Raw genomic sequence first — 21,932 nt, forward strand, 5'->3', positions numbered from 1 at the left:
TTGACGCACCTTTGCTGATTTTATTTCATTTCCACCCCAGGTCTCAGTGCAGACTGCCCTCCCCCAATCGCTAGGGCCTGGTGCACGTCAGGAAAGTTATCTGTCACTGAACTACATCCCAGCCCAGTTTTTTAATTCTTTATCTGTTTTGACTCTTCCAGGATCATATCCATCCTTAAGATTTAAGTATCCTCTGTATGCTATAATCCCCAAATGATACTTGATTGAGTTTATTTGAAGACCTGCACTTGTATATCTAATAGACAACTGAGCTCCTGAACTTGGCCTTGCCTCGTATACATTAACAGCAGTTTTTTTCCTCTAGTTCCTCAAGGGCAAAACAGCTTTACCATCAGCTCTAGCTGCTTTCATTCTCTCACACACAAAACATCAGATCTCATTGACTATCTGTGAAAGAAAACAGTGTACCAGAATGTGGCTGCTCTGTGCCACGTTCCTGCCGTGGCTGGTCAAGTGGCCCTCAGCTCTCCTCGTTATTGCAGTGGCCCATAATTGTTCTCAGCTGCTTCCTCTGCTACGAAGCCAGTTGTGGGCACATTAGCTAGAAGAGTTGCCTTAAACGCAGCTTAGATCATGCTTTGTTTAAACCTTCCAGTGGCTTCCTGTCTCATGCAGAGTGACAATGAGTTCTGTTCAGAGGCCTGCTAGGACCTTGCCTGGCTGGGCCACCACCATCTGTGGTGTCATCTCCTCCTCCTTGGCCCCTCTGCACCAGTCATGTCCCTTGTTATAAACCTGGATGTGCCTCAGTGCCAGCTGTTGTCCCCAGCCCTTAGACAGCTTCCTTCATGTATTGGTGTATCTGATTTCTTCATCCTTCCCTCCAATGTCACTACTTCCACAAAGCCACCTCCTTCTGCCCTGAAGAATAACTATGTTCTTCGGACCCCAAGTCCTTGTTCTCTGCTTTATTTCTTCCCATGACATTCACGCTCCACGTAATGTACTGCTTAGGTAATCAGAACAATTGGTGCATCTCTTACTGCATCCCATAAACTCCATCAAGGCCGGTAATTTTTCACAACTCTGTAGCCCAGATCAGTGCATGGCAAATGGTATCAGCTCAGTGACCTGGAGAGTGGGTGGATGAATAGTCTCTACCTATAGGAAGTTTCTTATTCATGTGCAATGAGTTTAACATAATCAGATCTTTTATTATCTTCTTCCAACACATCCACAGTTTGGCAGCATGTAAAGATGAAAACTCACTAGCCCTGTCCTGGCATGACCTCTCTCTTCAGCTAGACTTTGGTTAATGCACGAGGGAGCACTGGTGATGAACTTTAAAATTTGGGGAATTTTGGTAATCAAGGTTTATACATAACATATCTCCCAAATCAGAAAAATTAGAAATGGGAAAAGCTACTGTTCTCTTTCACTTGCCCTAAATAGGAAACATTGCAGTTTAGGGGAAATGAACTTAAATACAAAGTATATGGTTGGTCCCTCCTTCCCTCCCTCCCTCCCTTCTCCCTCTCCTCCTTTCTGTCCACCTCCATCTTTCTCCTTTTTCTGGATCCCCTGGCCTCCTGAGTTTCTCAGGCCACTGATCCTTGCTTGGCTGTACCCTGCTAGATTTTTCTTAAATTTCCTTTTTTTCAAATTTATGCATATGGGTGTTCTGTCTGCATGTATGTCATTACCACTTGAGTCCTGGTGCCTGTGGAGGTCAGAAGCGGGTGTTGAAGAGGGTGCTGGGTCCCCTGGAGCCGGAGTTACAGATGGTTGTGAGCCACTATGTAGGTTTTGGGAATTGAACCTTAGTCCTCTGGAAAAACAGCTGTGCTGTTAACCACTAAGCCATTTCTTGAGACTTGAGATTTTCCTTTTAAGGAATAAATTTGCCTTAAACTTCTCAGTCACAAAAGTAATCTTAAATATTGCTCTTTGTTCAAGTTTTCTATAATCAGAAATAGTAGCTGTAATGAATTTGAGATACCTTACTTCTCTGTCATGCTTGTGGCACATCTACTTGTGTGTGGGGGGATATGAGGTTTGCCTATAGATTATAGCTTTCATTTGTTTGAGCTGTTCTGGCCCAAGCTTAATGCCTAAACAGTTTTGTTTTGTTTACTTTTCATGTTTGCTTTTATTTTGACTAGTGATTTGACTAGTGGATAACTAAAGTTAATATACTTTTGTAGATTGTTAGCAATGCATTTTTCACACTTCATAATTGAAGCTTTAATTTTTATTCCGGTAGGCTCACAGCTGGCAACCTGGAATAAAAAATCCATACCGTGGTGTTGTTGTTTGGCCTGTTCCTGAAAACATTGAAATCACTGTGACACTTTTTAAGGTAAGTTCTTCTTATATAATCTAAGTCTTTAAGTTGCATCTGTATGTGCTTCTGTATACAGCACTATTCTTGTATGCATTTGTGTTTCATCTGCTTACCCAATTGCATCATTTCCAAGGAAGAAGTTTGTATATGGTAAAGGCATCCCAGAATTTCAAGATCTATAAAGGCCCACAGGTCCACTTTTTCCTGTATCCTACTCACAGGAATCTTTAAAATGCCTTTCCTCTGCAAAGCTGAGGTTTGTGAAAGCTTTATTCTGCTCCTCATTTTATTGGCTTTGTTTGCTAACAATTTGCTTTAAAATCTGTGCTCAGTGAATATTGATGGTTGTATAACATGATACGGTAGTTATTGATTTTTTTTTTATTGTTTTACTCTTTGAGCACCCAAATAAACACACAGAGACATTTTCTTATTTATGAATGCTAAGCCTTAGCTTGGCTTGTTTCTAGACAGCTTTTCTTAACGTAAATTATCCCATCTAACTTTGGCCTCTGGACTTTTTAACCTTTCTTTATTCTTTATGTCTTTTTCCCCTTCTTACTCCATGTCTGACTGGGTGGCTGGGTGGCTGGCCTCTGGCATTCTCTTCTCCTTCTCTTGCTCCTCCTTCCTCCCTTTTTCTCCTGTTTATTCTTGCTGCCTGGTCTATCCCTCTCCTGCCTGGCTATTGGCCATTCAGCTCTTTATTAGACCATCAGGTATTTTAGGCAGGCATAATAACACAGCTTCACAGAGTTAAACAAATGCAACATAAAAAGAACGTAAGACATCTTTGCATTATTAAATAAATGTTCCACAGCATACACAAATGTAACACATCTTAAACTAATATTCCACAACATGATATATTTAAAATTAATAGCTGGTCAATTGCTTCTTGGCCTTTTGGTCAAGATCAATTGTAATAGTTAGTAAATATACATATCCACACACATTATGCAAATATATATGTATGTATACATGTATTTATATACTGTGACAGGTAGCCCTGATTGACCTGGAACTTACTTTTGCTGGCCTCAAATCCTTAAAAATCTGCTGAACTCTGCTGCTGAGGGTAAAGTCATGTGCCACCAAGCCCACTACTTAACATATTTTATTAACACTGATTTTTCTTGAAATTTGTCTTATTTTTTTTAAATGTCATAAAATATTCAATACATACGATAATTAAGCACCAATTACTAACCAATTTTCCTGCTCTCAAGAAACAGTGGGGGCAAATTGTGGCCTCTAATGAGTCTTTTGGAAAGTGGTGGAATCAGAAAACCAATGCTTGCCAAACCTGACAGGCCTATAGTTCTAGGTACCCAAGGGACTTGACAGAGAAGATCACAATTTCAAGGCCTGTCCAAGCTGCAGAGTGAGTTCAAGGCCAACCTGGGTAAATTAAGACCCTGTCTCAAAATAGAGTGAAGAGCTTGGCATGGTATAGCATGCCTATAATTCCAGTGCTTCCAGGAGTTCAAAGACATTTTCTACTATGTATTGAGGCCAGCCTTGAGCTAAGTGGGACCCATCTCTCTCTCTTTTTTTTTTTTGAGTTGGGGATCAAACCCAGGGCCTTGCGCTTGCTAGGCGAGCGCTCTACCACTGAGCTAAATCCCCAACCCTGGGACCCATCTCAAAAATGGCCGAGGGCATGGGGAAGGCGGGATAGTGAAAGAGGGGTGTGTGAGGATGGAATTGGGGGCTAAGAAAAAGGGTGTGGGGACACAGCTTAGGAACAGAGAACTTGTTTACAATGCTCGACTCCCTAGGTTCGATATTTAGAAATCACACACACACACACACACACACACACACACACACACACACACCATTACTTCTCTGAATGATTCATGTTGAAGTTGTTTTTATAGATTGGAAGGAGGAGGTATCCACTAAATGCTTTAGGACAAGTAAATAAGAGTGAAATTGAAGTAGAGCTCAGACTGTGAAGCCAGTTAAAACTGCTGTTGATTTTGTGGCCAAGCATGTGGGTTCTTCCTTTGTGAGTCAGACTGCTCTTGTAGCTGTGACAGATAGCTGAGAGGAACAACTTGGAGGAAAGACTATGTGTGTGTGTGTGTGTGTGTGTGTGTGTGTGTGTGTGTGTGTGTGTAGCCCTAGCTGGCCTGGAAGTCAAAGAAATGTAGGCAGATTAACTCTGCCTCCTAGTTGCTGATCACACACACACACACACACACACACACACACACACACACAACTTCACTGTGCTTGTCATGTATGTCACACACACATACATTGTTGGTGGTGACACCATCATCTCCTCAATTTGCTTAGGGAAAAATAAGAGACAAAGCAGTGGCTGCTTTTCTCTTTCTCTTTCCCCCAGAACAGTCAGAATTGCCAGTCTATTGCCCTTCTGCTGGCTGTCCTCAGAGGCTTCGAAGAAGCCCTTCTTTCCCATAATTCTCCTGCTGGAATGATAACCTAAGCATATTAGTTAAGAGCAATACTTCTGGAGTCTCTGCCTACATCATCAGTTCATTTAATTCTCAACATAGCTCCAAGGTTCTATCAACATTTCCATTTTACTGATAAGGGCGCTAAGACCAGTGGGGAGCATAATTATGGGGGACCAGCCCCCATACTTATTTACCCTAGATACTCATGAGGAGTGAGGGATAAGAGGCTTAGCTAGAAATAGAGGGGAGAGAAACAGAAAACACAGGATAGAAGCAGGTGGGCCTGGATCCTTATCCACCAGGCCAGAACTTTAGTCCAAAGGTCTACTTATAACAATGCCAAGGGTGGAGCAAAGGACCTCCCCCTTGCTAGTTACAGTCCCCTGGTGCCCAGTGGTCCAGTCAACCTCTTCTGCAGTCCTGCTGCGTACAGCCACTAGGAAACAGGTCCCTCTTCTTTATATTTTAAAAGAAAAATACTCTTGATGCAACTGCTTCAAACTTAACACAACAATTCTAACATAAACAGAACTAGGCAAAATTATCGTTCCTACTCTCAACCTACAACCTGCATTCAAGAACAATTTGTTAATAGAACTATATAAAACATAACATTATTTCACTCAAGTAACAAGAAAATATTTTTTAATTAAATATACTGAGGAATATTAACTCTCCCTTTTCTTTATATTTTAAATTAAATCTTGAGCCTAGTTAGAAAACCTAAATTTCTATATAAGCAGTCCCATTTTTACATAAACAGTTCCATCATCACCATTGATAGAGCCTGTATGCGTAAGTATATTCAGACTGTCCCATTGTAATGAAATCATTACTGTCCATTTCATTTCTTAAGTTCAAAAGTTCAAAAAGAGTTCTGGTACCATTCCTAAACGTTCCTCTGAGGTTCATGGTCAGGGCCCGGCTTGTCGGCTGCCCTTAAGTCTTTGTACAGCTCTCAGAATCGGAACGACTGAAGGGACATCTCCGAATACGAGAAGTCCCATAACCAAGACTTTGCAGTTCAAGCAAGTCTCTCTGAAACCTCTGCTTCATCTACTGCCGTGCCTTCAGTCTGTAGCCTTCTGTAACCAGCCACTCCCAGACCAGACCAGCGGGAGAGCTTCACCTCACAGCCACATGGGCTCAAGGCTCCTTCAGCCGCCTTGAGCTGAAACTCCCTGGATTTGGGAGGAAAGTCCAATCACCTGACCAGTGTGACATCCAAGTGCTCAGCCAACTGGTCTGCAGAATCCTCCTTCCGGAGCCCCAGGGAGCTCCAGGATTGCAGTCACATCCTGCCCCTGGAGCTCAGGCTGCAGTCAGTCTCAGCAGTTCCCACAGAGCCTCAGGCTAGCTCTTCAGCCTGTAGTTAAGTAGGGTTCTCACCTCCACAGCTTCCTGCTTTCCAGCACGGTTCAGCTGCCTGCCGGCACTGACACCATTCTGCTCTCGGCCTCTGGGGCAGTCTGGACTCTGCTGTCTCCGCTGCTCACCACTGCTCTGCTCACTGTTCACTTTCCCACAGCGTGCCATCACTGCTGGGCTTTCTGAGCTGCTGCCCACAGCTGTTTGCCTTTCTCATGGCTTAGAGTGTCCGTTTCTCACCCTGGCCGAAAGCCTGCAGACCTTCGCTGCTGGTGCCGGCTCTGCTCTTGCAGGCTCTTGGCGTCTGCTGTCTGAGAAGCTGCTCCTTTCAGGAGCTCCTAGTCTCTGGAGCTGCTTTTTGCTATTATTGGTGGTTTCTGGAACTGCCAAGTCTGCTGTGGATATTATTTTCCCTGCTTGACAAAACCTACTCTTCATATCCTTAGACCTAAAGCCTATATAGTCTAAACCTACATTTTTCTGACTAAATCTATGACCTGTTTCAACCTACATTGTTTAGGAAACTTACTTAAACTGACATTTTATAGGTCTACTTTATAAACCTTACCTAAGTCTTACTACATTCTGTAGATCTATTACTTGTTATTTTATTTACAACTAACATGGATGTTTCTTATTTACTTCTTATACTACCTTAGCAAATATATCTAACATAGCAAACCTAAAGATTTATTTCCTCTTAAGGAAACTCTATAGGACTACCTTAGCAAATATACTTATTTCTTATCATTGTATAGGACTACCTAACTCTAAATTCCTTCCCGCACTATATTACTACATTCTACCTTCCTTAATTTTTATAGATAGGAGAGAGAGAGAGAGAGAGAGAGAGAGAGAGAGAGAGAGAGAGAGAGAGATCCTATATAGAGAGAAATGCTATAGCATTTCACTGCCTACCCTATACACCCAAGAATAAAATATCATTGCCTTCATTTTCAATTCCTTATCAACATGCCTACACTTGCAATGCCCCCTTCAATCCTTTTGCCAAGCCCTAGGGTTATTTTTTTCTTTTTTACCTTTTCTTTGTCTTTGTTCTGGTGCCATCTGTGGGGGACCTACCCCCATACTTATTTACCCCAGATACTCTTAAGGAATGAGGGATAAGAGACTTAGAAACAGAGAGGAGAGAAACAGAGAAAACACAGGATAGACTCGGATGGGCCTGGATCCTTATCCACTGGCCCAGAACTTTATTTCAAAGGTCTACTTATAACAATGCCAAGGGGTGGAACAAAGGACCTCCCCCTTGCTAGTTACAGTCACCTGGTGCCCAGACCTGTGGTCCAGTCAACCTCTTATGCAGTCCTGCTGGGTACAGTCACTAGGAAACCTAGTGGTCTCCAACAGATAATGTCCCCAAATACCTTGAGTTGACCCTGTTCTTTCCTCTAGACCAGAGTGGTTCTCACCTGTGGGTCGTGACCACCTTAGGAGTCGCATATCAGATATCCTGCACATCAGTAATGTTATGATTCACAATAGTAGCAAAATTACAGTTATGAAGTAGCAATGAAATAATTTTATGGTTGGGGTCCTCACAACATGAAGAACTGTATTAAAGGATCTCAGCATTAGGAAGGTTGAAGACCACCAGTCTATGCTGTACTACCTCTGCAATAGTGGGTTATGAATATTTACTATAACAGCAAGATCTCTGATATGCTTGAAGAAGACTTTTAAGCAATCTCATCAAATAAATTTCTTGATTTAGTCTGCTCATATGGTAAAACAAATGAATAGACAAAGTTATACAGTGTTTTGTATTTATTTTTAATGGCAGAGAACAGGGAATGGAGTTGGAACAGCTCATAGCCATCTGTTTGGGGAGCTGACAGTAGGAGTCTGAGTTGAAAGTAGCTGTTAAAATTTGTTGCTTGCAAGATTAGGAACTAAGATGTAGGGAAGATGCCCCAACCTCCTCCTTCCTAGTCTGCAGTATCAAACTTGTCTACTCCATTATATTATTGGGGCAACCTTGTGACCTTTTCCAATATTTAGATGAGTATTTTTAGTGGATCTTCATCTTCCACATCACCCAGAATTCAGATAGAAAAACAAACAAAATGAAGCGACTTCTTTCATGGTAAATTTTGGATCTTGTTTTTGAACAGCACTTAAATATTCAAGCAAAAAAGTATGGTCCTCATACTTTCCCCTTCTTTCAAGTTTCACTGTTGATTTAATTTTGAAATTGTAAATAGGAAAGGACTTCTCTGGCTCTGTGACATTCAACACAAGCAAACTCACAGAGAAGTGCTTTTTGAGTTATTTATTTTGTAAAGATATTTATTTTTGTGTGTATGGGTATTTTGTCTACATCTCTTGTGTACCATGTGTATGCTGCCTGTGGATGGCATGAATCCCCTGGCACTGGCATTCCAGATGGTCTGAGGTACCATGTGGGTGCTGAGGTCCTCTGGAAGAGCAACAGTCAGTTCTCTTAACTATTGGGAAATCACTCCAGAACCCCTAATAAAAAAATCTATCTATCTATCTATCTATCTATCTATCTATCTATCTATCTATCTGTCTGTCTGTCTGTCTGTCTGCCTATCTATCTATCTATCTATCTATCTATCTATCTATCTATCTATCTATCTATGTTTGCCTGAATGTATGTCTGCACTGTGTGCATGGCTGGTGCTAAGGACAGAAGAGGGTGCTGGGTCCTCTGGATGTTAAGCTACAGATGGTTCTGAGCTGCCTTATTGGCAGCTGGGATTTGAACTTGGGTCCCTTGGAATAGCAACTAGTGCTCTTAGCTGCTGAGCCATCTCCCTGGGAAATACTTTTTAAGAAAGTTATCAGTGTGTTTCACCTCTGTATTTAACCAAAAGTTGATTTCTTTATATTACATGCCTGTTTTTGAAAATGTAACTAAATTGAGAATAAATATGGCTAGTAAAAAATTTAAAGACCGTTCAGATTTTCAGAAGGGAAATGGCTCTTTATATTATTAGTGCAGAAGTAAGAAAGTTGACAACAGTTAGAAATAACTAAAGAAGGCTTAATTAATTACAAATGTTTTGTCTGGTCCATAATAAAATAATTCTGTAGACACCCATTTTAAAGTGCCTGAGAAATGGATGTTGTTGTTGCTTTCACATCATGTGATGGAATTTCCTATCAGGTTATTTCTTTGCCCCAGTGAAATTACTCCTTAAAAACTGTCTTAGATCTACTGCGTCATCTGTGTCTTACAGATGTCTTATTTGCTTTAAATAGTGAAGTATATCACTGTACAAGACACTGTTAAATACTTGTCAGTTTATGTGGCATTTATTCCTGAATTCCTTTGTCCAGTGTTCCTGAGGCTGCAGCTCAATGGTGACACTGAGTCAGCAGTGGATAAAGTCCTGGCTCTGGAGCTCTAATAGAGCTTTAACATGTAACTGCTGCAGCCTCCTGCTCAGTTAATGGTGGTAAAAACAGGGCCTGTCTCAGAAGTTGCACATTAACTGGGACACAGTGAGTGCTCAGTAACTATCTCTGTGTTGCTGGTACTAACTGTGCTTGCTGCATTTCTAAAAACAAAAACAGCAAAGGTGCAAACAAACAGGCTGGAGGCTGGAATGATGGCTGTCCTCAGCATTGTGTCGTGTTATTACCTCTGAGGGGTTCTGTTTGTGTCCTAAATCAATTACAAAAAGCTCTCCCAGTCTCTATAGCCCTTTCTTTCATAACCTAGTTCATGGGCAGGCCCAAATGGGAAAAAATAGCAAGTAGAATTTTCAGCTTTCATTTTTCTTCTACCCAGTCTTGTTTTCTCTCCGTTTGCCACCCACACCAAGGACACTCTGTGGTGGGGTTTGTCTTACCAATATGAATGTACTCATGGAAGCAGCTGTGCTGACCACACACCACCATGTTCTGAGCACACCACCATGCCATTACATGCAAACTAAGAAGTTTGGAATTGTTTTCAAGGTATGTTGGATTGATAGTAGAGTCTTACACATGTTGAGCAAGTGTTCTATCATTGAGCTGTATCTCTAGCCCTTTCTATTTGCATTTTTTATTTGAGACAGAGTTACCCAGGCCAGTAGTGAACTCATTCGGTGACCCAGGCAGGTCTGAAATTGTGACTCTCCTATCTCAGTCTCCTGAGGACACCTGTGCCACTAGGACTGTATGAAGTCTAGGATTTATCACATGTGTTGTAAAGGACTAAAGGACATGTAGGTCATGCTAACATGGTCCGAGTGTGGCCTGAAAATTAATCTGTGAGTGAAAGGTAAATGAATTGAGAGACCGTTGAAGCCACTCTTACCTTGAGATAGCCAGAATGGAAACTCAGTTGTGACCATAGTATTATGGGGGATTTATTAAGGCAACTCCATAGTTAAAAAGGAGGTTTATTTTGGGGTAACTTACAGCTGGTAAAGGGGTTGGTTACAGGATCTGGAGAGGTGAGGTGCAGTCCAGCAGTGTTCTCTGGAGAACTCTGCTTGCTCTACCATCCAGCATCCAGTAGCACAAGGAACCAAGAAAGCCGGCACATCTGGATCTCGGGTCTTGCTGAATCAGGCAGGTGGAGACCACATCTACCTGTACCTCACTCTCTTTTTAAAAATATTTATTTATTTATTATGTATACAGCATGTATGACTGCAGGCCAGAAGAGGGCACCAGGTCTCATTACAGATGGTTGTGAGCCACCATGTGGTTGCTGGGAATTGAACTCAGGACCTCTGGAAGAGCAGCCAGTGCTCGTAACCTCTGAGCCATCTCTCCAGCCCTCGGATCTCGGGTCTTAAGGGCTCCCATCTCGGCCCTGCCCCAGGGGCAGGTCATAGGTAGGTGTGGCAGTTACTAGAAGCCTCAATAGGGGTGCTACTTCTAGGTCAAAACTGGAACAGCTACCCACTACATTTCCCTCTTTTGTCAAAATAAGGAAGTCCTAACCTAATACAAAACTATATACAATAGGAATGATTATCAAATATTGTCCAGGAGGAATAAGGGATAATGACCTAGACAAGATTGAACTACAACCAACACAAACAATATCAAACAAGAGACACATACCAAAATCCAGAGATTTCTGGAGCATAGGTAAATGGCACATTGCAAAGATCATTCCAAAAGGTGTCCTTCCTAAAGAACCTAAATCTAATACTTAATATGTTCTAACTAAGATACAAGAAGATTGTAACTATAACTGTTAGTCTTCAATCCCATCAAAGACCGGAGAAGAAGTATAATAATACCTGAGAAATGGGAGAAGGACGCAAGCAACTTTTGGGAGTCTTGCAAGAGTAGACAGACACTTGGCAGCCTGGACAGTCACCTATAGTTTCTCAGCATTGTTGGTGCATTCAAATTGGCTACAGGCCCAAAATATCTGTCAGACCATGTTACTGTCAGGAGTCGAGGCAAGGGCAGTCCTTTGCTCAGTAGGCCGTTTTGTGCCAAGGTGAAGACAAACTTCCAAATGGAAATGTCTCAGAAGTCCAACATTCTCATAGCATCACATCAGTGCTGCCAGGAGCAATTGTGTTACATCAACAGAATTCTAAGTTATCAAAACATTTAAATGCCATATTCTCCAGGTCTATGAAGTGTTTGAAGACTACCTACCCATCTGGCATAGGTTTCTGTAAGTCTGGAGAACCTAACTGACATAACTATAGAGATGACAAGCATGGGTGACTATAAATCTGTAAGTCTTATCTCCCTAGATAATCTAAGGATAAGGCTTCACGTAAACAGGGTAAACAGTCAGTAAGCGAATGCACAGTAAAAGGACAATGACCTCAAAATTGTGACAATACACAAAATAGCTAAAGCAGGGATAAGAATGCATAGTGCAATATGCAATATGACAATAATCCTAAATATGTATCAATATACCAAATATCCTAAACAGAGGTAGAACATAAGACAGTATGATAAATATAATTTTACATTTGTATCAATATACAAAACATTTTAAATAAGAGTAGAAATATATGTACATTACAACAATATGGTTCTGTATTTTTATCAATATACAAATTATCTTGAATAAGAATATAAAAATAGGGCTGGAGAGATGGCTCAGTGGTTAAGGGCACCGACTGCTCTTCCAAAGGTCCTGAGTTCAATTCCCAGGAACCACATGGTGGCTCACAACCACTTGTATCGAGATCTGGTGCCCTCTTCTGGCCTGCAGGGACACATGCAGACGATACTGTATATACAATAAACAAGCAAGCAAACAAACAATAAATAAATCTTTAAAAAATAATATAAAAATAGTTTACATTTGTATCAGTATACAAGAATCCATAACAGTGCAATTTATCCAAGGCTGATATTTTACTAAGTTAGTTTACTAGTACATATAATAATCTACCTTAATATCCTATACCTATCCTTTCCACTTTTTCTTTTCTTAAGGGGAATACCGAGTCCAGTGTTTTCTTCTACCCCCAACCCTATAACCATTATCCATAATCCTCAGAAACATGAAACCTTTGGGAAAAAAGGAGTGTCATTTTCTTAGAATTGCTTCCTGCTGTTCAGGGGGCGACGGTATCTCTGTTGGGTTCTGTAAGAAAGCTCAGATAGTTAAATCTCAGTTGGAGTAACTGTAGATCCTGCATCCAGTCTCAGAGTAATGGGTAAGGTTGTCTGAGAATCTGGCTAGAAGTGTGGTATGATGAAGAGTACCATGGCATCATTCTGGATTGGGTAGAGTTGTTTTGTGGGGCTCCTTCTTCCTTCTGGAGTCTTCAGAGATTGCTATTGGAAAAACTTATTTTTTACTGTGAAAATCTTGAACATTATTGATATCAAAATGGGAAGTTTGGATTTAAAGATAGCATGACATGGAAAGGTCCTGAGAAATCATGAATAAGCATGGAGAGAATTAAAATCTTGAAGATAATGGTCCCTTTTTATTGATTTTCTTTTGTCCCACACCAGATGGCTCTTCTGATATGAGACAGAATCTCTCAGCCTTTTCTTTTAGCAATATGCTTAGGTTTAAAGGAGGAGTGGGCAAATTCCAACCCCAAACCAGCTTGGTATATAATTGAGTCGGAACCACAACTTTTCTAGAATTAAAGAGATATAGATGGTAGGCAGTGAGATATTACCTGGTGTAGATTGGTACCAATAAATTCTTTCTACTGTATATGTCTGGATATCCAAGACCTTATGATTTCTGGAAGATGGGTATTTCTATTATCCTGTAAAGAGAAAAACAGAACCCTGCCCCAACCCTTGTTTGTTAAATTTTTCTTACTACTTGTAGAGATGTCACATTGGTAGATGAACTTTTATTTTTCCTCATCAAGGGGTTTCTTCTGTTTGAATCAAATTTTTATTAATTTTGTTGGTATCCATAGCTTTCTTCTCCTGCAGAAACAAAAGCAAAACCCCTTCCCGATCATAGGACATATCCTGGTTTCCATTCTGAGGTCAACACATCTTTGAAATAAACCGGTTGATTTAGCTCAGAAGTTTTGTCTGTCTGTCATCCAGTGTCTCTCCATAGCTGTTGTTCCTTTCTCATCAGCATTGAGAAAATTCAAGGTTAATTAAGTATTGTACAATCTATTTCTAGGAGGCATTGTTACCTGTTGCTGTTTATTCAGCATATCCTTTAAAGTTTGATTGGATCTTTCTATGACTGCTTGGCCTGTGGGATTGTGTGGTATACCTGTAACATACTTTATATTATAATAAGCAAAAAAACTGTCTCATTTTATTGGAGACATATGCTGGGTCATTGTCTGTCTAACTTGTACAGGTACTCCCATGATGGCCATAACTTCTAATAGGTGTGTAATCACAGAATCAGCCTTTTCAGAACTCATAGGAGTTGCACACTGAAAACCTGAACAGGTGTCAATGGTATGGTGTACATACTTTAATCTTTCAAATTCTGTGAAAGGAAACACATTCAAGCCAAATTTTATTTTTTTTTGTATACCTTTTGGATTGCTCCTTGTAGGTAATGTAGTTTGGTTATAGAAGGAACAAGTAGGATATATATATAAAACAGTATCCTTGGCTTGTTGCCAAGTGATGGAGAAATCCTTCTTCAAACCTTTGCTATTTACATGGTGTTTCTTATGAGATTCTGAGGCTTCTAGCACGTTACCTATTAGTAAGTGATCAATATCAATATATAGGATATTCTCTATTTCTGATGATTTCCTGCAATTGTATGAATAATGAAGTTAATTCTGTATTATTAGGAATAAATTCAGCAGTTTCAATCTATAAAACAACTCACTCTGCATATTGAGAGTCAGTGACTATATTGAGGCGTTCTGTGAAGTCCATCAGTACCATAAAAATGGCATACAGTTCTGCTTTTTGTACAGAGTTGTATGAATTTTGAATCACTTTATTTAAGTCTCCTGATTTGTATCCTGCTTTCTCTGATTTATTTGCATCAGTATAGAATGTGAGGACTCCAGAAATTGGCTTTTGTCATACAGTGTGAGGAAGGACCCATTCAGTCATCTTTATGAATTCTGTTCTCTTACTTTTGGGATAACAGTTACTAATCTCTACCAAAAAGTTACTGCAGGCTCTCTGCCAGTATTTGTTCTCTTTCTATAGTTAGGAAATTTCCTCATTAGTTAAATGTACTACAATTTCTGCTGGGTTCATTCCTGTCAACTGGCAGTCTTGATTTTTCTTTTTGAATCAAATCAGAGATCTTTTAACTTCTTACTTGGTTTATGTGGTAGAAATATCCATTCCAATGTAATATCTTCCTTCTGCATCAAAATACCTGTAGGGGAATGTCTGGAAGGGAGTTTGATCAGAATGCATTTAAGTTCTGGACTCACATGATCCACATGTGCTTCTTGAATTGTCTTTTCTACTAGAGCCAATTCCTTTTCAGCTTCTGATGATAATTCTCTTGGACTATTTAATTCTTTGTCTCCTTTTAGAATACTAGTCAAATTTTGTAGTCTATCTTTGGGTATTCCCAAGATACCCAGTAAGTTGGAAATGCTTCCTAACAATTTTTGAAGATCATTTTAAGTATCTGCAATCAACCTCTCCTTAGTTGTACTTTTTGGGATCTAATTTTTTGTCGCTCTATCTTATGTCCTAAGTAATTAATAGAATCTCTTCTTTGTATTTTTTAGGAGCAATTTGCAGTCCCCAGTGAGGCAAAACTTTTTTTTTTTTTTTTTAATTTCTTTAAACATGCTTTCTGATGTGCCTAACTTTGGATCAGCTAATAAGATATCATCCAGATAATGATAAATTATGGATTGTGGAAACTTCACATGAATTATCTCCAATGATTTTTGCACAAAATATTGGCACAGGGTAGGGCTGTTTAACATTCCCTGTGGGAGGACCTCCCATTGATAATCTCTTGGCTGCCTGGGAATTGTTACAATTAGGCACTCTAAAGGCAAATTTTTCTGTATCATTTTCTTATAAGGGTATGGTAAAGAAACTTTTTAAAGTCAATAACTATTATAGGCCATTCTTTGAGTAGCAGAGTGGGCAAGGGCATCCCATTCTGTAGGGAGCCCATGGGCTGAATTACTTTATTAATAGTTCTCAGATCTGTCAGCATTTTCCAATTACCAAACTTTTTCAAATAACAAATACAGGAGAATTCCAAGGGCTGGTAGATTCTTCAATGTGTTGAGCATTTAACTGCTCTTGAACCAGCTGTTCTAAAGCTTGTAGCTTCTCTTTTGTCAAAGACCATTGTCCAACCCAGACAGGTTTATTAGTTAGCCATTTTAAAGGTAAGGCAGTTGGTACTTCTGAGAGTTCAACAGCAGTTGGGTTCTGCTTATATACAGCTTGAATAGTTGGTGACACTTTTTTATAGCATGTTATGATATTATTCTTAGAAACATGCATTGGTCTGTATTCCTTTTCTTAGAGTGTAGGAATTTTAATCTGGGTATTCTACTGTAATAGAGCTTGGCCTCAAAGATTCACTGCTACATTTGCTACATATGGCTTCAGCCTTCCTTGCTGTCCTTCTGGACCTATGCATTTAACCCATCTCAAACTCTGTTTTATCTGAGATAGGGTTCTAATCCCTAGAAATTGGACATCTACCTCTTGAAAAGGCCAACTTGGATGCCATGATTTTGGTGTACTTATAGTCACATCCACACCTGTGTCTACCAGGCCATCCAGAACATTTATGGAAGTCTGCCAGAATATTCATTTTATTGTTTTCTTTGGATTTTTTTTATTAATCTATCAGAGCTATTTTATTATCTAGTACAGTATCATTCTTTACATTAGGCATTGGTTTATTTAATTGTCCTGGAGAGGAATTTCCTCCACAGTGGCTGGAAGTGTTTGGACCACATTTGATTTTGGGGCCTGTAAGAGGCCCCCTGAGGTGTTTCCTGTTGGTAAAGTGGTCCCTTGTATATCTATTATTGATCTGCACTCATTGGTCCGATATCGACCTTTGCCACATCTTCCACATAATCCAGAAGATTGGGGTCTCCTGTTTGGGTTATTTCTATAAGAATTTTTACATGTAGGAGCTCCCCATGTACAGTTTTTACTTATATGACTTGGTATACCACATTTAAAACATTTGGCACCATGGGGCCTTCTTCCATCTCTGGGAATTGCCTCTCCTATCGAAGCCTCATTACTATAGTTAAGAGACTCAACACTGTTAGTATACTGAATTTATTCTTCCAAAGGAGCTGATCTCACCTTTAATGGCATAAGTATTCTTTTGCATTCTGTATTAGCATTATTGAATGCCAAGGACTCAGTTAATACTTGTCTTAATTCTTTATCTGACACAGCTTTCGTTATAGCTGTGATCAGCCTTTAAAAAAATCAATGAAAGGTTCTTGCAGTCCTTTAAATATCTTTGTGTATACCTCAGTTAGTTTTCCTAGTTCTGAAATTTTTTCCCCAAGCATTTAGAGCTGCTGTATGGCATAGGGATATTGTATGCTCATCATAAGTGGCTTGTACATTCCTATCATGTCCCTCACCAAGAATTTGATCTTGGGAGATCTCAAAACCTCTGAGTTTACTTTGTTGCTCTATATTTCTTGCCTTTTCTCTCAACCATCTTTTTCATTGTAACTGCTAGCTATATTCTAGAACAGCTGAAATTAATTGATTCTAGTCATCTGGAATGATTTCTATGTGAGGTAGATCATGAATTTAACATTTGTCTTACATATGTTGAGTGTATTCTATATGTGACTATTGCTTCCTTCAAAATTTAAAAAGTCTCTCATCGAAATCAGTTGCAATGTAAGGTTTAGGGTGTCTGTCAGCTGGCCTCTCCTGGATAATGACAGGATAAGCCATTGCATGAGAGCCATCTGGAGATGTTATGACCTGTACGTTCTTGCCCTCTACTTATTAGGTCCCTTGTCACGTTTACTGAGAGTTATTTCCAGGGCTTGCAAATGAGCACCTAGGGTCTAGGGAGTAAACTTCCTCTATTGCAAGGGATTCCAGATTTCTCATGGAATCATGCAACTTTTTATGTTCTTCTGAAACATATGATTCCATGGACCTTATTTTATCAGTTAATGATAATCTTTCTTCCTTATAAAGTGTCTGAATAGTGACAACTTCACCCTGGTGAGTTATTGTTCTATCCACTAAGTATTCATATTTACTATCAATAAAATCAAATCTGGTTATACATTTATTATTAATGGAATGAAGTTCTTGTATTAAGTTAACAGTTTCCAAACCAAGAAGCCTGTTTTGTAAATCTTTATTACTATCTTGTGTTAGCAGATTAAATCATGGTTAGCAGATTCCAGAGAAAGAATCTTTTGTGTAAGCCTTCATTGCTATCTTTTAAAGTCTGTATCAGTTCCAATAATGACTCATCTTTGTTATTATTATTAAACCAGTATTTGAATGCTGTGTGAATTATGGTAAATGCCAAAATGGTACAGGCCACATAGGCCTTAGGAAGGTCATATCTTTCCAGGAAAATGCCATTTATCGTACAGGCAAAAAAGTTTGTAAATTCTTGTGAAGTAATTTTTCAGCCATATTGTAAGAATTACTCAAAATTTGTTAGTCTGTTTCAGGGTGTAAAATTATTAAGTACTCTTACCTGAAGTAAAACACTGGCTTGCTTATCCTACTGTCCTCGTGATGGTTTTTTTTTGGGGGGGGTGTAGTAGTGTTTTTTGGTTAGCAGGTGTCATTGTACACCAGCTGAAGGCTTTGGTTGGTGGCAGCTGCAGGTGGGAACAGAGTGTCCTGTGTGCATGTGTGGAGGAGCTGTGAGATGCAGCAGCAAGGTGGCAGATCTTCCTGTGACTTCCTGGAGCTTCAGGGCCTGGCTTGGCTTTCATGGCTTGAGTGGCCTGAGCTCAGTGTATAGAGAGCTCCAGGCAGCAAGGATGATGGCTGGCAGCTGTGACTCCAAGACCCTCTCAGTGCCTCTGCAGCTGCAGGAGCAGATACCCTTGGGGAGCCAGCTGGGGGCAATGTCTGCTTTAGCCACCAAGTGGTTATGAGCTGAACAGGTAAGCGCTTGGTCCCCAGGAGGGGCAGGAATTTTAAAAGAGGCAAGGAAGAAAACAGGGAAATGTGGAAAGTGTGCCACAGCAGCCACAGAGGAGGCTGAGGGCGGAGTTTGGAGTTTGCCCCACATGAGTGCCAGATAATGGGGGATTTATTAAGGCAACTCCACATAGTTAAAAAGGAGGTTTATTTTGGGGTAAAGGGATTGGTTACAGGATCCAGAAGAGGTGAGGTGCAGTCCAGTGGTATAAGAACTCTTCTCAGTCTACCATCCAGCACCTAGGAGCACAAGGGACCAAGAGAGCTGGCACATCTGGATCTTGGGTCTTAAGGGCTTCTGTCTTGGCCTGCCCTAGGGGCAGGTCGTAGGTAGGTGTGGCAGTTACCAGAAACCTCAATAGGGGTACTACTTCCAGGTCAAAGCTGGAACAACTGCCCACTACACCATAGCAACAGAAGATTTTGATAATAAAGTGGGGCTGCTTAAGAATAAGATGCTTTTCTGTGAGGAGCAGGTGGAGCCTGAGACCCTGTACAGAGATACCAGAGTCCATCTCTATGTGGGTGTGCCTATTTTAGTCTGCTCTACTGAAATAGCCTCAAACTATGGCTATCTCCACACCTACCCTACCCCTTACACGTAGACTTGAATTTGAATACATTGAATATAAATGCATTATGAGCCCACTATTTTCTTTCTCTTTATAAAGTTATTGAATTATTTTTTCTTTGTAAAATTTTTGATTACTTTGAAATGGATTTGAAAGAATGCCAATTCCTATATGAAGAATTTAGAACTTAAAAGTTACAATATTGCTATTTTTCTTGCCCCATGTCTTAATTACTTCCCTTTTGCTATGATAATCTACCTTAACATCCCAACTTGAAGGAGAAGTGCATCGTGGTGGGGAAGGCCTGTGGCAGGAACATCCGCTGTCAGGAAGCAGAGGATGGTGAATGCTCTCCCTCGTTCTCTGTGTCTTATACTCTATTGCCTTTACTTCTAATTAGTAGATATCATATAGTTCTGCTGAATTTGGATATTTTGTCTCTTGTGAAACTTTCCTCTTCATTTTTGCAAGAGGAAATGTGTTGTTTTCTGATCTCCAGTTCGGTCTTTTATTTAATTTATTATACACTTACTCATAGTAGAGTATGGTCTGTGTCTTTAAATGCGCGAACAAGTATGCATGAACCCCTCGCCTGCTTCTGTAGCCTCAGTCAGTATTTGTCACCTGAACAGACAGTATTGTTCTGGGTTAGCAGGCTCCCTCAACCCTGGACTCCTCAGCTCTTCTCTTGACAGAAGTGGGAAGAGGATTGTCAACAGCTCATGCTGATTGGCTCTCTTGTCTGATTATGAAATCCCTCGGAATACTTGGAAATTCCAGGGCCTCACATAATCTCTGTATCAGAACACTGGCTTCAGGGAGGCGTTTAGTTTCAAATACAAGAGTTGTAAAGGTAAGAGAAGAACTTTCTGTGAACATTTGGTATGTCAACGAAATACTAGTTGACTCACAGAGTTGTCTGCCTGTGATCATGTGTCTGTGTCTTGTCGTAGATGTGGTGCTGGAAGAGATGTGTCAACAAAAGGAAAAGAATTTCTTAATATAAAATAATGATTTTTTTTAGAGAAGTTACTCAGATAGTTTTCTTTAAAAAGGTTATTGTTCTCCTTCCTTTTAAGAAGTTAGCAAAACTACAAACAAGCTTATTTGTATTTTCTTGATTGTATTAATTGAACTAAAGACAAGTGTTTTTTTTACTTCTCATAATTTGCTTTTGTTGCAGGATCCTCATGCAGAAGAATTTGAAGACAAAGAGTGGACATTTGTCATTGAGAATGTAAGTTAATGACACATACTCAATGCTCTTTTACTTCACTATGTTATTAAAGTACATGAGCAGTTTGATGATGGGAGAACTGTTACTTTATGAAAACTTCCTAGGGAATTTGTAGGTTTTAGAAGTTCTTATCAATAATAATTGATTATAAAATACTTATGATAGAACTGTAAAAGTCTTTAATGACAAACTATACACACACACACACACACACACACACACACACACACACACACACACACTATCTGTATTCTGTTTGGGACCTGAGGGCAAAGTCATTTACTTATCTTTTTTTTTTTTTTTTTTACATTTTATTTAAAAATTCTTTTTCATTTTGCATGCCAACCACAGTTCCCCTTCCCTCCCGTTCACCTCCTCCCCGCTACATCCCTCCCCTCTATCCATAGGGCGTCAGGCCTCCCTTGGGCAGTCAGCCAAGGCTGGCATACCAAGTTGGGGCAAGACTAAGCCCCTCCTCCCGAATCAAGGCTGAACAAGGCATCCCACCACAGGGAATGGGCTCTAAAAAGCCAGTTCATGCACCTGGGATAAGTCCTGGTCCCTCTGCCAGGGGCCCCACAAACAGATCAAGCCACACAACTGTTACCCACATTCAGAGGGCCTAGTTCAGTCCCATGCAGGTTCCCCAACTGTCAGTCCAGAGTCTGTGAGCTCCCACTAGCTTGGGTCCGCTGTCTCTGTGGTTTTCCTTATTATGATCTTAACCCACCTTAATCATATAATCCCTCTTCATCTGATCTCCAGGAGCTTGGCCAAGTGCTTGGCTGTGGATCACTGTATGTGTTTCCATCAGTTACTGGATGAAGGTTCTATGAAGATAATTAGGGTAGTCACCAATCTGATTACAGGGTAAGGCTAGTTCAGGCACCCTCTCCACCATTGCTAGGAGTCTTGGCTGGGGTCATCCTTGTGGGTTCCTGGAGACTTCTGTAGTACCAGGTTCCTCCCTAACCCTCTAATGGCTCCCTCTGTCAAGATACCTCTTTCTTTGCTCTCCCTCTTTGTCCTCCCCCAGCTTGACCATCTCAGTTCAGGCAATAGAAAGCCTCACACCAGCAAATCCCAAAGAAGGGAAACACACACACACTGCCACCACGAACAAAACCAAAAGTAACAAGAATTAACAATCACTGATCATTAATATCTGTTAATATCAATGGACTTAATTCACCCATAAACACACACAGGCTAACAGAATGGGTAGGAAAACAGGATCCATACTTATCTTTTTTTTTTTTTTTAATCTCTTAAGCATCTAGCATGGTATTTCTTATATAGTAAATGCGTTCATATTATGGAATTCTGTTATTTGGGTGGCCCACCACCCAGCTCCCAAATAAATACACACGTGGAGGCTTATTATTAATTATAAATGTCTGGCTTTACCTTGGCTTATTTGTAACCAGCTTTTCTTGACTTAAATTATGCTTTCTACCTTTTGCCTCTGGGCTTTTCCTGTACTCTTACTTTTG

The 21,932-nt window shown here is 40.2% G+C and overlaps 1 protein-coding gene across 1 annotated transcript in view; it reads left to right on the forward strand.

Annotated features, from left to right (window-relative positions):
* Nucleotides 1–21,932, forward strand: part of Ehbp1 (EH domain binding protein 1) — a 286,967-nt gene that overhangs the window by 37,726 nt on the left and 227,309 nt on the right. The window contains exons 4-5 of the mRNA XM_036201513.1: nucleotides 2,225–2,320; nucleotides 20,386–20,439. Coding sequence (XP_036057406.1) covers nucleotides 2,225–2,320; nucleotides 20,386–20,439 — 150 coding nt within the window. The remainder of the gene's footprint in view (nucleotides 1–2,224; nucleotides 2,321–20,385; nucleotides 20,440–21,932) is intronic.

The sequence above is a fragment of the Onychomys torridus genome, chromosome 10, assembly GCF_903995425.1.
Source record: "Onychomys torridus chromosome 10, mOncTor1.1, whole genome shotgun sequence".
Classification (NCBI taxonomy): domain Eukaryota; kingdom Metazoa; phylum Chordata; class Mammalia; order Rodentia; family Cricetidae; genus Onychomys; species Onychomys torridus.